Consider the following 22,128-nt stretch of genomic DNA (forward strand, 5'->3'; position numbering starts at 1 on the left):
GTCATCTTCGAGGTTTCTTTTTGTAACTACCTTTTATTATTATTATTATTATTATTATTGTTATTATTATTATTATTATTATTATTATTATTATTATTATTATTAGCCTTCTGGCCGAAGACAGCTCTTTTCTACAGACAGATATCATAGGCCTACATATTTACTGTAGGCCTACATATTTACTGTAGGCCTACAAAGCTACGCTGGAGTTTTATGGTATTATTATTATTATTATTATTATTATTATTATTATTATTATTATTATTATTATTAACCTTCTAGCTGACGAAAATTCTCATGTACTACAAAGTGCCATTATAGGCCTATGTTTACGGTAGTAGGCATACAATGCTACATTAGATTTGTTTGCAGTTATGGTGTTATTATTAATAATAACTAATATGCCAAGCTCTCTCTCTCTCTCGCTCTCTCTCTCTCTCTCTCTCTCTCTCTCTCACCTCGATATGGTCGATGTCTTTGAGATCTCGGCCGTTCACTGCATCCTTTAGTATAGCGTAAGATCGACCTGCTTAAAGAAACATAAAAAAAATCATACATAAATCGGAAAGTAAATAACAGTTATACTGTGGACATATTCAAGGAAATTCAACCGAGTTATCAGTTTTGTATTAAAGATAAATAGGTTTTCTGACCTGAGTCCCGGAAAATGTTGCAAATGGGATCAGCGTCGCCACAGGCCTTTCTGTCGACCACCGTAGTGTTGTACGTCACCGACAGCGTCGAATTCTCGACGTCCGCGTCGACGCGCATGACTTTGCAGGGATGTTCTGTCGAGTAAATGATAATAATAATTAAAAGATTTTTTTTTATTTATTTAAGTGCGTTTAGAGTTTATATATATAATATATATCAATTCACTACCAAGCACAAGACTAAGCCACTCTCACCTGTGTCCTCTGTGCGGGTGGCCGACGACGTTGCCACAAGCAACGTCATCAACGCCGTAATGCGACGCATGGCGATAGACGTAGCTCCTCAATTAGAGAGGGAGGGCTCCCCGTGCTTTTGTGAACCTGTAACAGGAGATTGGGCGGTTGTCGAATTATCTGGCGTCACAAAGAGAGAGGGGCGGGGGTGGGATTTGCTTATAGAATGAAACAGTGTAAATTATGTATATATATATATATATATATATATATATATATATATATATATATATATATATTCTTATAATGTAAGTTTTGTAATGCAATTATAATTTTGGTAATATGATTAATTCACCTCAGAAACTGTGTGTGATGTTATGAAATGTACGTTTTTGTGTTCAGATTCCCACATTTAAAGATAACACATGTTAAGTAGTGTAACTTTTCATTTTTAAACATACATAAGGCGGAGAGAGGAAAAAGTAACGTAAGACAGAGAGAAAGAGTAAGGTTGTTATTCACATCTTGAGAAGGCCTGAGCAAGCTGACTTCTTTATCCACGCAAACACGCGTAGAGACCTCCCATGCAGCTACGAGAACCTTCCCTACAATGATGTTATTCATGTTTAACATAGAGAGATGACGTAATATGTTGTCGTCTTGAACTAGATGCTAATCGCCCATACGCTTATGGGGATAGAGAACGATTCATTCGATTTTGAGACCTAGCCGTTGGCGTGAGGGATAGGATCTCTCTCTCTCTCTCTCTCTCTCTCTCTCAAAGCTCTCTCTCTCGCGCTCGCTCGTTCGCGAGTGTTTCATTAACGTAATAATGTATCTTACATTTGTATTTGAGAAGGTCACTCATATAATTCTTAGTAAAATATGTGTTGTTTGTGGAATTTGAACATAGTATTATTTCTATTGGTTTTGTGAAGGCGCCCACGAAAATGTAAAAGTGTGTAACAGGCCTTTCTCTTGAGTGAGAAACTGCAGCTGCGTATACAGGTATTTTACAAATGTTTTGAAGTGCACTTCGAGGTTTTATTTTACCATTGGATAAAATTATCATTTTCAATACATTTTTATTTTGCTTTGTTCTTTTGACATATCCATTTTTATATGCTTAATGTTTGTACTGTCAATGCTTTAATTGTTTTCATATTATGCATTATGTTTTTTTTTGCATTGTCTTTATTTTGTTTAATTAGTTTAAATAATATTCTATCGTGTAATTGTTTGAATCTAACACTTGCAAATGGATTTGTATTTAATTAAATTTCATTTCAAATTTAATTATTGCTTTATGATTTAATTTAATTAATTTTCTTGATAAACTTTGATTTAATTTTGCTTAATAATTAATTCAAGAATTAATTAAACTTTTGTTTTCAAGTAATAACAATTTCCCTGAGATCGTGAATTTCACTTATAAATTTTGAATTTAGAAATAAAATTTTTATATTTAAAATTTATATGAGCATTTTATTTTTTTGGTTCCCCACCTGTATTATATTTTATTTTGTTTAGGTAGAAATATAGAGTGGTAATTGTGCCGTTTCCCACAAATGAATCTGAATCAGGGAAATACGTAGATTTGACATTGTAGAAGGAGTGATGCCCTTTAATTAAGATTACCTCACATCTATTTTAATGAACTTAGACTGATTGCTTTCTTGACTGTTCAGTTCTATAAGGGATCACTATTACCTTTAGAGTATTCAGTCGTTTAGTATTTGTGATGAAGGGTCAGGTGTCTGGCTGTAGTGAGCTAAGTAATAACCAGGTACTTGAACCAACTGTGCCCTGAGTACAAAGGGTGTCCCAGACCCAGGAATAAAAGGGTCTCTTGTGCTAACAAGTACAAATGGTAAGTGTAGTAACCAGATACTTGGCAATTTGGGTTAACAAATATTAACGGTGTCCGGACACAGTTCTTTGGCAACTTCGTGCACCAAGTATTAATGGTGTCCAGACCCAGATACTCTAGGCCACTTCGTCACAAGTATTAATGGTGCCCATTAGAAAAAAGTCAAGAGAGCGGAAGAGAATTATTCAACTATTTGGCGATTGGTCACTTAAACCTTTCTCTGAGTTTGTAGAGTTGTGAAACATTATTATGAAGGGATTTATCTATGCCGGTAAAGTACACTTCTGTCTGTCTGATGTCGTACTGCATCCCCCCCCCCCCCCCCCCACCCCCCCCCCCCCCCCCCCCCCCCCCCCCCCCCCCCCCACCCCCCCCCCCCCCCCCCCCCCCCCCCCCCCCCCCCCCCCCCCACCCCCCCCCCCCCCCCCCCACCATATTTGTGTGTCCGCGCGAACGTTCGTTTAGCTAACCTTTGCCATCCGCGCTCTCCCTGTTCTATGAAGTCAATCTAATTTAAGGGCCGTGGTTCCCTTAACTGTGATTTACTGCTGTGATTTACTGGGTGCTCATTGCCTTACGGACCTCCCAGTATTAGCAGTTGCTAAGAGGACTCACTTAGGGAGATAAAGTAAGTCGAAGCCTATAAGGCCTTCTCTTTGGTCTAGTCACATACCAACGGTCGAAAATCCGCAAACAAACCAACAAAATCTCTACATAGGAATTACTTTGAAATCCTATAAGGTTTAATTAGGCGAGGGTTTAACCCTGCTTAATGCTACGCCGTGTTAGATAGATAGATCAAGCAAGCCAAAATAATAATAATTATAAAAATTATAATAATAATAATCATGATTATTATTGTTATATATTATTATCATCAGTTTTATGTAATTGTCAATTTCTTCCCTTTATGATAATAATAATAATAATAATAATAATAATAATAATAATAATAATAATAATAATAATTAGATAAAACATTAGAATAAACAGAAAATACTGCAGCGTACATGTGTCCATGTATACGTGCAGTGTATTCACGCATATGCATACATACGTGTGCATACATACATTCTTATATATATATATATATATATATATATATATATATATATATTGTGTGTGTGTGTGTACGGACAAAACGATTACAAAACACGAGACGGGAATCCCTATCTATAATTCAAGGGGCAGAATTTTCCTTAATTCAGAACAGAGAGAGAGAAGATGAAATCGTATTTGGAAAAGATCTTTGAAACACACACACACACGCACACACACCAGGGTCTTAGTATAGTTGGTATTGGGCAAAACATGTTCTGGATGCACTTCAACACTGAGGGTATTATGTGGCTACCCACATTTGGTACCCTGCACCCCGAATAAATTAGCGACGAAAGTTAGTTATTAATGGTCTGTGTTGCATGCCGTGAGGACCCTTGGCTACAGCAGAGTTTTATTATTATTATTATTATTATTATTATTATTATTATTATTATTATTATTATTATTATTATTATTCAGAAGATAAACCCCTATTTGTATGGAACAAACCCACAACAGGGACCGCCACTGACTAGAAATTCTAGCTACCAAACTATATCGAGTGCGCACTTCAAAGACGTATAAGATAAAGAAACAAACTTGTAAACAAGTAGAGTAGACAAAAGTGTGGATGATGAAAATACGCGGGAAGACTGTTCAGCAGTCCTTATCGTGAAGAAAACGTTAGTTATTTTTCTCCTGAATTGTATTTATTTTCAGGATAAACGTTTATAGTCTAAACTTTCACAGCATGTAATTTTATGTAATTGTCAATTTCTTCCCTGGGGACATTTTGCAATCAGGACCCACGAAAATTCGAGCTAGGTTGCAAAGCGTCACTATATCCTATACTACAATAATTCGCCTTGCAATGTAAACAGTTTAGTTACAGCTTAACCTATTTATCTAACTATTGGTTCATTCATTTGTCTTTACTTTCTAATAACTGATCTCTTTCTTTTTGTATTTTCAATTACTACGTTCTGTTACTAATTTATAATGAACACTGCTATATTCTTTGGAAGTTCGAATTTCAAGTCAGTGGCATCTTTGGTGGGCTTGTTCTATATGATTAGGGTTCATCTTGTGAATAATAATAATAATAATAATAATAATAATAATAATAATAATAATAATAATAATAATAATAATAATAATCACAACACTTGTCGGTGCAATGTAAAGCCTCCACTCATGAGATAGCAGCCGCCCTCGGCCTCAGTTCGGGCATGGGCAGGATCGGGGTATTGGTGTATAGTCGGTGGGGTATATGAGGCCGGAGGCCGTTAAAACAAAAACACTATTGATTGGCGAATCTCAAACGGATATCCCGCCCCATCCCCCACTTTGAGATGGATGGGATTACCCTGAATGAGTGCTGAAGATTTTAACTATTCTTGGTGTGTAACTTTTGACGCTCGTCTGACCTCTGAAAAACGTCTGGTAAAAGTCTCGGCAAATGGCGCACGAAAGTTGGGTAATGTTTGCAAGGACTCATCATATTCATAACAGCTATAAAAATAACATTGTAAGGATGTCTGCTTCTGCCAGAGATTCATCCCTCTCAAGATATAGTGGTTCGTGGAGGATGCTACTTATGACCGACCTACGTACTAACATTAGCAATGATGACTCGGACCATCGACGGATCGTTTGTCAATTTATTCGTGCTGTATCGTCTATCAGTCCATTGTGAACGAGGACGATTTATTACAGTACGACATATGATAAATTTACAAACGAGAACATGCGTCGATGGTCCAAGTCATCATTGCTAATGTTTACGTAGATGATTCAGTTTATCTGCTGAGTAAAGGACGTCGTGTCGAAAGATCATGTAGGAACTCTGTTGTTTATTTTTCCTTAGTGGCTTTTTATATATATATATATATATATATATATATATATATTATAAATGAATAATTATCACATCACCGTGATTCATATAAATTATTCGAGCTACAAATGTCCCTTAATATCTAATTCGCCCTACCTCGGAATTGATATATTTTCATATATAAGCGAATACCACAGGAAAATTAAAAAATAAATCCATTTTGAAGGGCTTGGACCATTTAATTAGACAGTTTACACCGCAATGCGCCTCCCTACCTTATATGTATGGTTTAGTCAAGACATAAAATCAATAACCCTATCAGACCAATCATTAGTTCAGTGGGCTCAGTTACGTATAATTTATCTACATGGCCTGTAAAAATTCTTACACCTTTGGTAGGAAAAATTTCTAACACGAATGTTAAAATGTTAAAAACAATGTTGATTTTATAAACAAATTGAATCGTTTAAATTTGAATTTTGATTTTAATATAGTTAGTTTTGATCTCTCTCTCTCTCTCTCCTCTCTCTCTCTCTCTCTCTCTCTCTCTCTCTCTCTCTCTCTCTCTTTTTTTTTTTTTTTTTTTTTTTTTTACAAAAGTGCCTGTAGATGATTTAATTGAATTTTTGGAGGATGAATTAGAACGTCAAGATATTCCCTTAACTGAAGCAAACCTCATTAGTCTCATAAGGTTATGCATCAAAGATAGTAAATTTTGTTTTAATGGGGAATTTTTGTACAAAAGTTTGGCATGGCTATGGGTAATCCCTTATCCCCTGTCCTTAGCAATATTTATATGGAATTTTTTGAGACAAAACTCTTACCAAGAATTTTGCCCCAAAAAGTTATATGGTTTAGGAGTGTGGATGATATTTTTCAGTATTTGGCCATTTCACGTAAATCTCCATGAATTCCGTAATTCAATAATTTAGTCCCTTCTATAAAATTTACCGTAGAAGAAGAAAGAAATTGTAATTTTAATTTTCTTGATGTAACTGTCCATAGAAATGATAGAAATTTCACCTTTTCGTCTTTTGGAAATCAACTAACTTTGCCTCTTTTGTTCATTACTACTCCAATCACCATCAAAGTGTTAAAGTCTCTGTTTTTTTCTGGGATGTTCCTATTTTTTTTCTGGGATGTTCCTAAGGGTTTTGCGTGTCTGTAGCCCGCAGTTTATTGACGCTGAGATTAAAACTATTTATGATATTGCATTGAAACTTAAATACCCAAGGACTTTTATAGATGTGGCATGGAAAAGAGCTAGAAAAACATTTTATTTAACTAATGACACACTTGCATTTAGTAAGCATAACATTCTAAAATTACCCTATGATGAAAGGTTTGTAGAAATTCCTGGAATTTTAAAGCTTTTTAACATAATTGTTGTTTTTGGTGATATTAATGTCAAGAGTTTAGTAATCAAAAATTCTCCTAAAGATCTTCCAGGCTGCATATATGAAATTCCTTGCAAAAAAAAAAAAAAAAAAAAACAAAAAAAAAAAAAAAAAAAAAAAAAAAAAAAAAAAAAAAAAAAGTGTGATAAAGTCTATCACGGACAGACCGGTAAATCTCTTTCACAACGTCTCAAACAGCACCAATATTCTGTGAGAACTGGGCAAATATCGTACATATGAGAGATTTAGATCATCCTATTAACTGGAGTCAAGCAAGAGCCTTAATCCCATGTAATGACACAGTTAAAAGGAAAATCATTGAATCTTGTTTCATCAAGTCAAATAATGGAAATGTTCTAGATTTAAGTCTTGGTTTATTTAAACTTGATGCCTTCATAATGAAAAAAAGTTGTAGATAAATATAAACAACAAATTAATATATTCAGTTTTTACATGTTTTGGACTATACGGATACTTCGTAGTTTCTGTTAGGGTTAAACCTATGTTTAGGTTTGTGACCGTGTGATATCCAATAATCCTGGGTTATCTGTTTAATTTTTACCCTTTTGACAATTAACCATCTGGTATTCTTGATCTTGTTATTTACCTGATAACTTTCTCTCCAAGTGTATTTCACTTGTTCCTTGACAATGTCTCAGGTAAGACGAAAGCGCTTGGATTTCCTGTGGTATTCGCTTATATATATATATATATATATATATATATATATATATATATATATATATATATATATATATATATATATATGCTTAAAAAATCACTGCAGATGCACGTGACTTCATAAATAAGCGAATACCACAGGAAAATGATAGTCAGAAATTTCATACACTTAGAAGCAGACGGTATGGCTTTAATCAGACGGTTCCTGTCGATTGGAAGAATCGGATGCTGGATTATTGCTACGGAAAATTGAGAAAGTGCTGCAACCGTCTTGAAAGGAAGCTTCAAGTCAAGCTGAAAAATCTTATTGCTGAAAGCGACTGGACTAAGCATGCCAACGTGGATTTCATGATTAATTTATCAGACAAACCAGTGGATAGTGCTCCGACAGCGGCTTTGGGATATGGGTTAAGCTTTGGTGTATTTAATGGTAACCTGGACTGTGTCGACATCTCTAAATCCTTTTGGTATTTAGAAAAATTTAATCAAAACCTATGCCCTGATGATATCAATATTTGTAAAGGTATTGTGTATGGTGCTATGAGTAAACCTTCTCCCCCTAATGTACCCGTGAGATTTCTCCAGGCTTTTAAGAAAATAAAAGAAGACGAAACAGTGAAAGTTACAAAAGCAGATAAATCTAATGCAGTGGTAATAATGATGAATAAAAATGACTATATAAGTAAAATAATGATATTGCTAAATGATACTGATACTTATACGAAACTGAGGTCTGACCCTACACAGACAGTGAACTCCCATTTTAATAAACAAATTAAATCCATTTTGAAGGGCTTTGACCATTTAATTAAACAGTTTACACCGCAATGCGCCTCCCTACCTTATATGTATGGTTTAGTCAAAACACATAAAATCAATAACCCTATCAGACCAATCATTAGTTCAGTGGGCTCAGTTTCGTATAATTTATCTAAATGGCTTGTAAAAATTCTTACTCCTTTGGTAGGAAACATTTCTAACACGAATGTTAAAAACAATGTTGATTTTATAAACAAATTGAATAGTTTAAATTTGAATTTTGATTTTCAAATGGTTAGTTTTGATGTTGTCTCTTTATTTACAAAAGTGCCTGCAGATGACTTACTTGAATATTTGGAGGAGGAATTAGAACGTCATGACATTCCCTTAAGTGTAGCAAACCTCATTAGTCTCATAAGGTTATGTATCAAAGATAGTAAATTTTGTTTTAATGGGGAATTTTTTGTACAAAAGTTTGGCATGGCTATGGGTAATCCCTTATCTCCTGTCCTTAGCAATATTTATATGGAATTTTTTGAGACAAAACTCTTACCAAGAATTTTGCCCCAAAAAGTTATTTGGTTTAGATATGTGGATGATATCTTCTGTATTTGGCCAGTTCACGAAAATCTCCAAGAATTCCGTAATAATCTCAATAATTTAGTCCCTTCTATAAAATTTACTGTAGAAGAAGAAAGAAATTGTAATTTTAATTTTCTTGATGTAACTGTCCATAGAAATGATAGAAATTTCACCTTTTCAGTCTTTCGAAAATCAACTAACATTGCCTCTTTTGTTCATTACTACTCCAATCACCATCAAAGTGTTAAAGTCTCTGTTTTTTTCTGGGATGTTCCTAAGGGCTTTACGTGTCTGTAGCCCGCAGTTTATTGACGCTGAAATTAAAACTATTTATGATATTGCACTGAAACTTAAATACCCAAGGACTTTTATAGATGTGGCATGGAAAAGAGCTAGAAAAACATTTTATTCAACTAATGACAAACTTGAATTTAGTAAGCATAACATTCTAAAATTACCCTATGATGAAAAGTTTTTAGATATTCCTAGAATTTTAAAGCTTTTTAACATAAATGTTGTTTTCAGTAACATTAATGTCAAGAGTTTAATAATAAAAAATTCTCCTAAAGATCTTCCAGGCTGCATATATGAAATTCCTTGCAAAAAGTGTGATAAAGTCTATTATGGACAAACCGGTAAATCTCTTTCACAACGTCTCAAACAACATCAATATTCTGTGAGAACTGGGTAAATATCGAATGCATTATTCGTACATATGAGAGATTTAGACCATCCTATTAACTGGAGTCAAGCAAGAGCCTTAATCCCATATAATGACAATGACACAGTTAAAAGGAATATCATTGAATCTTGTTTCATCAAGTCAAATAATAGAAATGTTCTAAATTTAAGTCTTGGTTTATTTAAAACTTGATGCTTTCATTATGAAAAAAGTTGTAGATAAATATAAGCAACAAAATTAATATATTCAGTTTTTACATGTTTTGGACTGTAAAGGTACTTTGTAATTTCGGTTAGGTTTGTGACCGTGTGATATCCGATAATCCTGGATTATCTCTTTTAATTTTCACCTTTTTGACAATTAACCATCTGGTATTCTTGATCTTGTTTTGTACCTGAGACCTTTCTCTCCAATTGTATTTCATTAACTCCTTGACAATGTCTGAGTAAAGACGAAAGCGCTTGGATTTCTGACTATCATTTTCCTGTGGTATTGGACTCATATAATTATTAATTATATATATATATAGATATATATATATATATATATATATTTTATATACATATATATATATACACACACACACAAACTTATATATATATATATATATATATATATATATATATATATATATATATATATATATATATATGCCCTTTACCATAATCTAAGAATATTCTATGAAGTTTAAAACATTGATCCCTGCTTACCGCACTGATGTATTAATATAAACTACACATTCGGGGGCTTGTTAAAGAATTTTGTGAGGGTGGGGGGAGCTTAATTAAACGAGCATCTGACCCTTCCGATCAAAGGACAGCCGCCATGTCAAGCACAATTACATTTGCATATTTATAATTGCTTGCGTGGCATGCATTCGCCAACTGTTTATGTTCACATGTCCAAGGAATCTGATTGTCCATCGTTATTGATGGTTTTGTTTTCGTGTGAATAATGTTTTTTTTAGGGTTTGAGATATTCACGGGGGTTAGGCGTTTTCATTCTCTAAGTCTTTTAGAACTTTAGAACTTGATTGTTGCAATAATTGGCGATACAGAAAAAAAGAAAGTGAGGAAATCGCTGAGTATAGATACCGAGGTCGTTAGAACCTGCGAGTGCATGGCTGGCAAAAGTTATAGTACTAATTTGGTCGAGCTCTCTGTATCTCTTTACTTATATTTGTACGTAATTTATGCTTAGATAAACATAGTAAAAATTCTCAACATAGTTTGCATTGATGCGTAAAAAAAAATGCGTCTTACACACACGCACACAAACTGGGGAAATATACGTACGAAACAATCGCGTGAGACAAAACGTATAGTCAAATCACCAAGGCTGCTTTAAATCAGTGTGGAACGGCTGAAACTTACATGAGAAACGAGTGGTGCGCTGAAGTGGTATCGCTATCGTCTTCTTCTTCTTCTTCTTAAGTGATTCAGTACGCAACCACCGACTGAAAGATCTGTCCGCCTCGTCCTGTGGCCACCTCAGAACTAAGAGACCACAGACACAGAGACTCCTCTTTGGTTGTAGGACTCGCGAACCATGGGACTCAGGGAAGAGTGTAATCCGGCCCCCAACCCCCTTCCATCCAACCCCCCAAACTTGAATAAGCATCATGGGAGCTGATAGGTCCTTCAGAGCAAGGAAATCGTCTCCACTTTTCTATGACAGTCCAGACTTTAAAGTTAAAATAACGATAATTTTATTTTCTCAAGTAACTTTGATGTTACGGACAGGGGTAACGGCAGAGTATATTCTTGATAAGATATATAGGTCTAGGCCACCATGGCGTCGAGCGCGTAAGATCCTCATCTGCTTGCCTTCAGAATCTGCTTTCATTTTACTTTGATTTGCGTGGATTTTCTACATAAATACAAAAACTCGGTCTAAATTTGATGATTTCTTGATTCGTAGTCTATTTTATGTGAGACAGATGATGGGTATACCCACTTTTACACTAAAAAATGGACCAAGTTGGCGAAAGCTACCTGTGTTTAGCTATATACTGCTTCTAAGCTACTGTGATGATACCAAGTAAAGGAATTATTATCATTATTCTTATATTATTTACTTATTTACTCTCTCTCTCTCTCTCTCTCTCTCTCTCTCTCTCTCTCTCTCTCTCTCTCTCTCTCTCTCCTTTGTTGGGTGAGCATCATAGGAAAGGTGACTAAAAATAATTACAATTTTGTAAATATTTTGAGACTCAAGGAGGTTCATATAGAATTTTGTTTGATTCCTAAGCAAAACAACTGTAAAGCATCCATCTGATATTTTACCTGATTTGCATGATATGAAAATTTAACATTCAAAACTATATACAGTTCCAAACATTAAAGAATGGATAGTATGTATGAATATAATGCACATTTCAACCAAATAAAGAAAGGTAGTAACTATATGAAATGAACAGATATACATGGGGCATGTCATGACCATTCTGAAAATGCTGGTTTGACATTCAAAACTATATACAATCCCAAACAATATGCAATTATTAAAGAATGGCAAGTTTGTATAATGCACATTTAAACAAAGTAAGGAAAGGTATTAATGAAATGAACAGACAGATATGAGGCTAATCATGAAAATTCTCAAAATGTTGTTTCGACATTCAAAACTATATACAATTCATAACAATATGCAATTATTAAAGAATGGTATTTTTTTTTATAATACACATTTGAACACAAAACAGATATGGGCCATGTCGGGACAATTCTCTAAATGTTTAGATTCTTCGATTATCATGTTGGCTGTCAAACACATCTATAAAACTAAGCCAATCCTCTCAGCCCGTTTACTTTCAATTGATAATAATGCACAAGAAGCACCAGTAACAGGAAGTGTTACAGCTATCAATAGTAACCTGATTTATGACGTGGTTAAGCAAAATTAATCAAATTCATGTTGTGTGGCTAGTTAGTGGCTACTGTTATATTTCAATAATGATTAATTTTATATATAATATTTCATTTAAAAAGTCGGGGGGCAAACTAGGGGCATGGCCAAAATCTAGGAGGGCAGCTGCGCCCCCCCATGGCCGCCCCCTAGAATCGCCTCTCTCCCTCTCATCTCTCTCTCTCTCTCGTTTCTCCTCTCCTCTTCTCTCTCGTCTCTCTCTCGCTCTCCTCTCTCTCTCTCTCTCTCTCTCTCTCTCTCTCTCTCTCTCTCTCTCTCTCTCAGCTACAATCCAAATCAGCGGTACGTAATTCACTACTTTAGGTTAACATAGGCTTAGTATGAGAGAGAGAGAGAGAGAGAGAGAGAGAGAGAGAGAGAGAGAGAGAGAGAGAGAGAGAGAGAGAGAGAGAGAGAGAGAGAGAGAGAGAGAGAGAGAGAGAAAATGTCGTACTTTAAATGTCAAATGATTTCCACCCAAAGTCAAGTTAACAAAAATAGGACCCACGATGACATCCTGAGCTTTTTCATAGTTATCTTCACGATGGTCATTCTTTGTATTATATTTCCTGTGTATCATGGATTCTACGTTGCTAAGCAGGCCCGTATTAGCAGCTCTTTAAGTACCCTAACAATGTCTGAGGTCACTTATTATGAATTAAATGAGAACAATTTATCTAAATAATAGATCAAATATTTTTGGTATAAAAGGATAATACTTCAAACAGTAACACGTAGAGAAAGATCGTGCAGAGCGTTTATTTTAAAGCCAAAAAACAATGAAGAAAAAGAGTGGCTTCGTTGCGAGATATTTAACGCTAGAAACCAACTTTAAAGGATAATTCGAGGAAGATAAAGGAATATTAAAAGGATAACACCATAAGAAAGTAATACATAGAGAAAAGAAAAGTGCATAGCATTTATTTTCAAACCAAAAACAACGAAGAAGAAGAGTAGCGGGCACAGAGATTTTTAACGCTAAAAACTTTAAAGGACGATAAAGGGAGATTAAAAGGAAAATATTATAAAAGAGTAACAAATAGAGAAAAGAAAAGTGCATAGTATTTATTTTCACGCCATGAAAGAAGAAGAAAAACTTCGAACTTGATTCGTTATATTATCGAAGAGGAGGAGGAGCCGGTGGGGAAAAGGGACGTTATAAAGGAGACGTCTTCTACTTACTACTACTTCTACTACTACTACGACTATCTTCATGTCGAATGTAAACTTGTGTTTATTTCTGGTTGGTTTATTGATTATATGAAGAGAAAGAAAGGCGAAGGGAACAGGGAACCCCTGTCTACGGAAAGCAAGGTAAGGTAAAGGAGGGCCTCCTGGAAGTGGCTTTCTTTTTCTTTTTCGTTTTAATTAGCTACCTAAAGAGCGACGCAGTTTGAAGAGGAATCCTACGAAGGCTCCTTCGAAGGGCGGACGCTTCGAAATTGAAATCCGGATACGGGACGTCATCTTTATACATCGCTAGGCCTTTTTGGAACCTTTAGAATTAGAATTGTCTAATTTAGTAATGAAGAAGGGCCAGGTCGCCATTTGGTATTTAGCCTAGTACTAGGTACTAACCCTTGGCCGTGCGCTGTATGCATTACCTACTTAAGGTTCTTTGCGGCGTGCCTTCGACCCCTAGCTGCAACCTTCTGCATTCCTTTTACTGTACCTCCTTTCATATTCTCTTTCTTCCATCTTACTTTCCTTCTGTTACGCCTTTCAAACCTTTGGTGATTCTTGTTAGTTTCCATATCAGCACTGAATGACCTCATGAAAAGGTCCCAGTGGCTTGGCCTATGGCCTAAATTCTATGTTCACCTCGACTAGTCTAGTATCTTCAGTTAGGCCTATGTCCGCTGCGCTAGGCCAGGCCGGGCCCGACTCATTATTTTTGGGACCTTATGTTAACCTCCATTGAAGCACGCTTAGTGTCCTTTTAGTATGGTAAATGATTGGGCTGCGACACACTTCGTCGTTCTACCACGCCGCAACCACATCCAGAAAAAGCACTTGAATGCGCTGTCTTCAGCATCAGTTGGAGTTGTGGTCCCTATAAACAGCACACCAAGACCTCTACACGTCTATCGAAACAAGTGTTTTCTCCTAAATTACAAAATGATGGCATAGTTTATCCGATTAAACAGAGGATAATGAAGGTTTAGCCATACACAGTGCTAACTTGCTGGCCATGATACTCTTGAAATTTTTACTTGAAACTCCTTAAAAGTAGATGAGTGACTCCATCTCAATGTTTGCTGAGGTACTTGTGTAAACAAACTAACTAGTTCCTGTCTTAAATCTGCAAATAGGCTAATGTGTACCCATAGATGCTAGTGGTAAACACTGGCGGCTATCGGGATGTGGCTGGGGGAAATTAGCGAATTTTCAGGATGCCAGACCACTAGGTAATATTTAAATAATTAAGTAAGCACCAGAATAAGGTTATAAATTGCGTTAATGTATATCACATTCTCATGATCATTCATTCAAAAATAATCATTGTTGTTGGAAAACAAACCAAATTCCTGAACATTATGATGTATTATTTGACCTAACCCACACCTAACCTAGGACCAGATCCTCAATGAACTGGAATCCAAATTTGAAGAGTACAGTCAAATTAAAAATGCATTCATGGGTTTTCCATGATGAAGATTTCACTGACCTCCAGCTCAGTAAGTCTTCTGTGTTGCATAAAGTTTTGTAAATATCTGTTTGGTGTTGTTAAGCAGATATATTGCAGCAAGAAGTATAGGCAAGCCTACATGATTTGTTTGTGTAGTCGGTAAAATTTCCAAAGTAAATTAATAAGCACAAATATGTGGCAAGGACAATTATGAGAGTATATTCTAATGTAACCTTCTCTAACCTAGCGTCATCTATGGCACTGGGTCTGATCTGGCCAGGGGGAAAGCTACCTTTGGATTTCTCCACTTACCTGTAGCATTACATACAAGTAGTATATTTCCTTCCTTAAGTTGCCATGTAGAAGGCTGTGGTTCACAACAGGAGGCCATACTACATTGTAACATTCAGGAAATATAAGGGTATAAAATAGAACTTGCTTGTAGATTCCAAGAAAAATGACATTAGTATACCTGTTCTTTTCGTTTATGTTAATGCCAGTCACTCATTTCATGTTGAAAAACAAAGAGCTGTTAGGGGGGAAGGTAGTATTTGTGTAATTTTACTTGGAAACCTTTTTGAACTTCGAGAATTAAAAAAAAATATTAAATAAGCTAATTGATTATTTCTAATGTAGTACCGCCAAAAATTCTTCTGCACACAATCATTGACCTTTTCAACCCTTCTTACACTCATTTTGAATAATTCTAGATATCTAAATTTAATAGTTATTTACAAAATTATTTCAGTTGTAGTTGAACACTCTAGGATAGAAAACCACACCCACTGTTTTTCCAATTCATCACTTTCATGAAATGAGACAGCTGGTCGTATTTACAGTTCCATGAAAAAATGTGATGTCAAGTCGTTATGATGAAAATTCACACAGCTGTTGTAACATGCTCAAATATCTTTCTAACCTTATCTTCTTTCTAATTTATTTGCAGCACAGTCTGGTACATATCAGTTCGCAAAAACTTTCTGGGCACCCATTTAGAGAAAGCAATCTACTAAAGAAAGCAGTTCTCGAAAGAAAGGAGTGATTTACACCATTATAGGTTGTGTAGGATATGACAATTTATTGGATGGAGGTAGCCACAGTGACTTGATTTCTGCACCAAAATTTTATTAGAGAAGCAGTCTATCAGAGAAAACATGTCTCTTAGAAGGAGCAAGGTTCAGTGGAGATTGTACTGTAAGAGGGAACTAGTCACAAAAGAATACATAATAGTTGAACATTTACCAGCATGTAATTATTTTAGCATATACAAAACCATTGTATACCAATTTTTTTTCTGTAGACAGTCTCTTCTCTTTGCAGTGACTGTGACTTTGCCTTGAGCCAGGTTTCGTGTTTTGCTGTGACAGGCATGCCTGTCTTCCTCAATAGAATTGACCCATTCTCATAAGGAACTTTGAAATTTCTTTTCCACATTAGGAGCAGCTTTAGCCCCCAGACACACTTGGAAGGTTGGAAATCTTACTCTTTTATGTTCGAGTAATTAGTTAAACAAACCTCTCAGTTGCTGGCAAGAGATTTGAGTTTCCCTGATTTCTATCCTCCCAGATGTTGTTGACAGAGATCCAGATGAGATCATATTGTGTGTGCATGGCAATCCATGCAGATCTTTCAAGAAAGAAGGCTACCTTTTAGACGGCAACGAGCGGATCAACCTGTCATATGGGCCTTTATGACCTGTTACATATGCCCAACAGGTTGTGTTATCATTCTAGCTCATGGACTAATGCATCTCACTTAAGGTACTTAAAGAGCTTTATTGCTGGAGTTGAATGGGTTTGGTGGCTGGGTTCCTCTCTTCTATCATCTTTTCCTTTTCTTTCCTTGCTCTACAAGGCAGCAGTTTGGGAAGTGTGTTGGAACATGCCCAGATAAAGGCCTATATACTTCCTCTTTTATGCCTTTTTCCGTGGGTAGGGGTGTTGTAAAGTTATAAACTGAGCCTATTTTTTATAACTCGCCTAGAGATTAGCTGCCTTCCGTTTGTTTTCCCTTTCTGTTTGGTAGCACTGCAGCGAAGGTGTGAGAAAGCAGCTGAGTCTACAAACTTACTGATTTATTCAGACAACAAACTGACAGGTCAATAGCTCTTCAAAGCAGAAATGTAGTGCCTGACACAAGGCGAACAAAACAGGTCACAGTACAGTCTACTGTATTTGTTGAAGGATGGAAAGATGTATATAAATCGATGTAAAAGATACGAATAAAGTTATGATACATATAGCTAAAATGCTGATACTGTAATGCATGTGGTAATAATGATACATTTAACATATTAATATGAACGACAATGAATGTACAAAAGATGCGTAATGTTTGCTGTATTTTTTGTACATGCGGGTTTGGTGTGCAGAGATACTTGCTGTGAGGAGATTAGCCGGCCAGGTGAGATGGTTGGTGTGTGGGTGTCCATGTGGGACCATACAGCGCTTTTGTCCTGAATTTATACATGGCATGACACTTCTGAGTCAAGATTCTTCTTTCCAGTCAGTTGTGAAACTTCTCCCACCTGAACAGTAATTTTCTTGCATCAGTGGCAATGGTCAGTATCCCTGCAGGAACAAAAATAACCAACATTTTAAGATAAATTGTATTTTTTGCAGGTAAAGAAATTAGAGACTTTTATTATAAAAATTCTTTGATGCCAAGATGCAGGCTTAAGGCAGGTCTGTGGGAAACCCCCAACCATTCCCTTGGTTGCCTGTCACTAATAAAGCACCTCATCGCCAAGTTTCGTACTTAGGAATACTCACCTATAATGGGCAATGATTTCTATATAAAAAAAATTACCAATTACTTGAACAGTTTGATATACATACATTAATGTTTTAAAAAAATCACAGTAGATGCACATGACTTCATTAAATAAGCGAATACCACAGGAAAATGATAGTTAGAAATCCTAGCGCTTTCGCTCCTTGACAATGTCTTAGTTAAGATGAAAGCGCTTGGATTTGTGACTATCATTTTCCTGTGGGAGGTATCGCTTTACATTAATGTGTATTGTTAGTTGGTACTAGTCTACAGATATTCAGAGTAAATGGCAATCTATTCATAATGCAGTATGATTGATTTATAAACACATTCTTTATTCACAGGTGCTGGATATCAAAGGAGTACATGAATTACTTGAAGTAGTAGAAGAAGAAGAAGAGGAGGAAGGAGAGGAAGCAGAAGAGGAAGAAGAAGAAGAAGAAGACGAAGAAGAGGAAGAATTTGATGAAGAAACTGATTTTGATGAGGAGGAAACTGATTATTTTGATGAAGAAGACGACTATTTTGACGAGGAGGAAATAGAAGAAGAGGAAGAAGTGGAGAAGGAGGAAGAAGAAGAAGAAGAAGAAAAAGAACAGCCACAGGAACAAGCATCAGTGTGAACTGGAAGCTCACCAACTGTGTTAGGGTAACTCTTCTCTTCCTGTATAAACATTACAAGAAGTTTTGGAAGCCTCTTATAACCCCCATTACTTTACTACAGTTTTTAAGCAAGGACAGTCTTCAGAGGTTGTTTTTGCAGACAAGTTTCACTGTAGATGTTTCTTCTCAAAAGATGATAACTAAAAATATCTCAAGGTATGTAAGAACTGAAGGAACAATATTAGATTTCATTTTCCTGTTAATCCTGTTACCATAGGAAATTTTTACATGACATATGATACAAATGCCATGAGGAATTTTTAATGTATTGTACTATTTGATTTTAATGTTCTTTCTTTAAGAAAATCACTGCAATAGTTTGCTATTTTGATATGCTTTATGGTGTTTATAACTTCTGAATGTCATCCACTACCTTATTTTGGGTTGCTTCTCTTCTCAATCCTATCATGACTTCAGGAGTTAATTGAGCATGCTTACTCAGACTTTCTTTTTCATAACTAACAATTGGCATTGTATTTTGGAGGTTTTCTAGAATCTTTTTACAGTTTGGTGGCAGTTCTTAGGTGCATTAATAATTCTTTACACACACTGATACTGTAATATTTTGCACATAAGCAAAGTAGTGTTGTAATAATACAGTCCAGTTGATGATATGTCCTGACTGTCAAAAATAGTATATTTGTACAAGAAACAGTTTGTTTTGGGTGTGTGAAGGCTTTGAAAATAATGACTAGGTTAGCCTTCTTAAGAGGCAAGTGATTTTAAAAAGGAAATATGCCAAGGCTTTTTGGATTGTTTGAATGTGTTTTTTTGACTGAGCAGAAATGTATTTGAATGTGAGTCAATTTTTAAAATTAATGTTACTTGTAAAGTAAGTGATTTTAAATGTTAAATATAGATTGTTCCTACGGCAACACAAACCATTGCTTATGCAGTATTATATATAATGTGAGGTGGGAATGGTTGTTGTAAGTGGGTAACAAGATGGTTAATTGGAGGTAGGCAGGTGAGGGGATGGGGGATGCCCAACTTACATGCACTTTTTGTCAGCAATGGTAGAGTGGAGGTACTTTGTTGTACTGTGATTAAACATCAGGTTGAAATTTGTCCATCTTTCCTGTTTTTTGAAAATTGAACCATGAAAAGTGTGAACCTTCTTGTTAGTGGAATCTGCTGTGGTAGATCCTGTGAAGTGTGCTGGCTGGTATATGTTGCAGTAGAGAGGTTTAGTAACATGAACTGCATTAGGTATCATGAGTCTAATGTGAATCATGATATGCATGAAACGTCTCAAACATCAGAGGAAGAAATTGAGAGGATCAGGAATATAACTTACCATTGATATATTGTGAATGGTTGCAATAAAATGTAACTTTAGATGGGAATGTAACTTTAGATTTTAAATAGATGGGAATGTAAGTTGAAATTAAGTGAGGACTGAATGGGTTAATTTAAGCCTTAGCATCCGAGGTATTATTGAGATACTTGATTTAGGAAATAGATTTAGAGCAATACTTTAAAGTCTTCGAAAAGTGTTGTTAGCAGTGGTAATCATTTAGATAATTAGCGGCAAATATCCTCTTTGGTCGTTTTTCATAGCAACGGAGAACTTCTTCATAGCAACAGAGAACTTCCTCTGCCTGTGTCCATAAGAGTCGGGTAATAATAATTTAAGACAGTATCAGAAGTCATCTTGCTTTACCTTGTAAGTCTCTTCCATGAACTCGCAGTTTAGGGACTCTTCACCAAAGCCTGTAGTGCTCAAATACTGAAAGGATTAGCACTATAGAAAACTGTAAGCCTCTAAATTTTTCTGTAGTATTGTTCATTGGATATAGTATATATGCCACTTAAAAAGTAAATAATCCAAAGTATTGACTAGTCAGTGTGTAAGTCACTGTCAGATTTCTGGTAACTGACTAGATAATTTATGTTTTTATTTTCAGAACAATATTCAACTTTATCAGTCAAGAACAACAAACTGTCAACCCAAGAAATATCTGGGTTTCTTCAAGATCCTTCCTTCAAGATAGGAGCAGCTTTAAAAATGTACTTAATTCAGCCCACCATGTCACAATTGCTACATTTCTATTCTGGGCCATTGGCAGTCTTCAGAAGTAATTTCATCTTAATGATCTTGAGATCAAATGTCATCTTGGCAGTTCACATTCATATACCAGAAAATTCTTAGGTATGTCACATTAAACAGGTATGTAATTATTGTAGAGTTAGGGTTTTTAAGACCTATTTTGTACTATCTTGTTACTGTTTTTATAGAAATGCTTTTTTGATTTTACATACTTTCATGTAGTATGCCAGTGCACTTAAGTCTGTTCCACTATTAGCAGTCTGTTGTTGTAGGCAGAGTTCATTGCACCACTTTTTTCGAAAGTAAATTTTTGTATTAGATTTGTACTGTCATAGACCATACATTTGATGAGAAGTGCCATACTTCGATTATGATGAGAACTCAAAACATCTCAGTGTGGAATTTTTTTTCCGTTGTTTTAGTACCTTGGTTTGTGTTCCAGCACTCAGCAGAACCTTTTTATATTTTCAGCTTTGTATTAACAACATTTGTCTAGCAATAAGAAGAAATCACATGGTGGTAGTATAAAGCATATGTTTATGTTGTTGGGAAAAATATGCTGTGATAGGCCTAGTTGATAATTCGATAAAAGTAAGCTATATCTCCAGTTTCAAATGAAAATAAAGCACAGTATTGATATCCAGTTAGCAAACTGTTGAATTTTTAAGGAGTAGCAATTTATTTACTTTAGTAGTGTTAACTTAGAATACTCCCTTTGAACCAGCCCTTAAAGAGGTTCAAGCTTTAATTGGGTGGTTTGGTTAAACAATTTATCAATGATTATAATTGACATTCAAGACAATTTGTAAGATATGGCAAGAATGCAGTTTTCAACAATGTTCAACATACATAAAAATTAGGCATAGCATATAAAACCTATGATTAACGGGCCCCCAAAGTGTGTACCTCTTCTACATTTTTACAACAGCCTACTTCATTTAAAGTGTTATTTATAGTAAAATTTATTACTAACCTCTTCAGTACTACAGTGATGTTAATAGTAATATTTTATTGTTAATTAATATTCTTGCGTATGAGTTTTTTTTCATTTTGTGGGCCCTAGCTCAGTGACCCTCTTTCCTTGAGGCCCTGAGCATGTTCATTTTGCCTAAAATACCACAATGGTTTAGGGTTGTGGTAGCCAAGTAGTTTCTAGGGCTGCTCATGGCTTGATAGATTTTCTCTGTAAGAAGACCCGGCCGCTTCATGATGTAGGGATGTTGGCATCCATAAGTCGACCTGCTAAGTAGTCAGTAGCCACTGCCCGGCTCCCCAGATCCTATCACGGGCAGAGAGGGACTTGAGCACTGATTATATAAATTTTCATAATAAAATTTATTATTTGGATACTTACCTACTGTTAAATTTAGC

At 35.4% G+C, this 22,128-nt stretch overlaps 2 protein-coding genes and 1 long non-coding RNA gene across 6 annotated transcripts in view; 2 read left to right on the plus strand and 1 right to left on the minus strand.

Moving 5' to 3' along the window:
- LOC135209100 (uncharacterized) overlaps positions 1–22,128 on the plus strand; it is a 50,791-nt gene that overhangs the window by 19,349 nt on the left and 9,314 nt on the right. The window lies entirely within an intron of this gene.
- LOC135208954 (uncharacterized) lies at positions 459–11,262 on the minus strand. 2 transcript variants are annotated; one of them, XR_010313252.1, is made up of 4 exons: positions 11,110–11,262; positions 909–1,034; positions 654–788; positions 459–526 (listed from the first exon to the last, which is right to left on the minus strand). It is a non-coding gene; the product is annotated as an uncharacterized LOC135208954 (long non-coding RNA). The 2 variants fall into 2 exon arrangements; XR_010313253.1 differs by having other exon boundaries at positions 474–529.
- LOC135209098 (glutamic acid-rich protein-like) lies at positions 13,822–21,102 on the plus strand. 2 transcript variants are annotated; one of them, XR_010313293.1, is made up of 3 exons: positions 13,822–13,957; positions 18,389–18,863; positions 20,615–21,091. XR_010313293.1 is itself a non-coding variant. In XM_064241697.1 (3 exons), the coding sequence occupies exons 1-2, from the start codon at positions 13,904–13,906 to the stop codon at positions 18,665–18,667; spliced, it is 333 nt and encodes a 110-aa protein (XP_064097767.1). In that variant the 5' UTR covers positions 13,822–13,903; the 3' UTR covers positions 18,668–18,693; positions 20,615–21,102. The 2 variants fall into 2 exon arrangements, 1 of the variants encoding a protein (XP_064097767.1); XM_064241697.1 differs by having other exon boundaries at positions 18,389–18,693; positions 20,615–21,102.

Source organism: Macrobrachium nipponense, chromosome 37 (assembly GCF_015104395.2).
Source record: "Macrobrachium nipponense isolate FS-2020 chromosome 37, ASM1510439v2, whole genome shotgun sequence".
Classification (NCBI taxonomy): Eukaryota; Metazoa; Arthropoda; class Malacostraca; order Decapoda; family Palaemonidae; genus Macrobrachium; species Macrobrachium nipponense.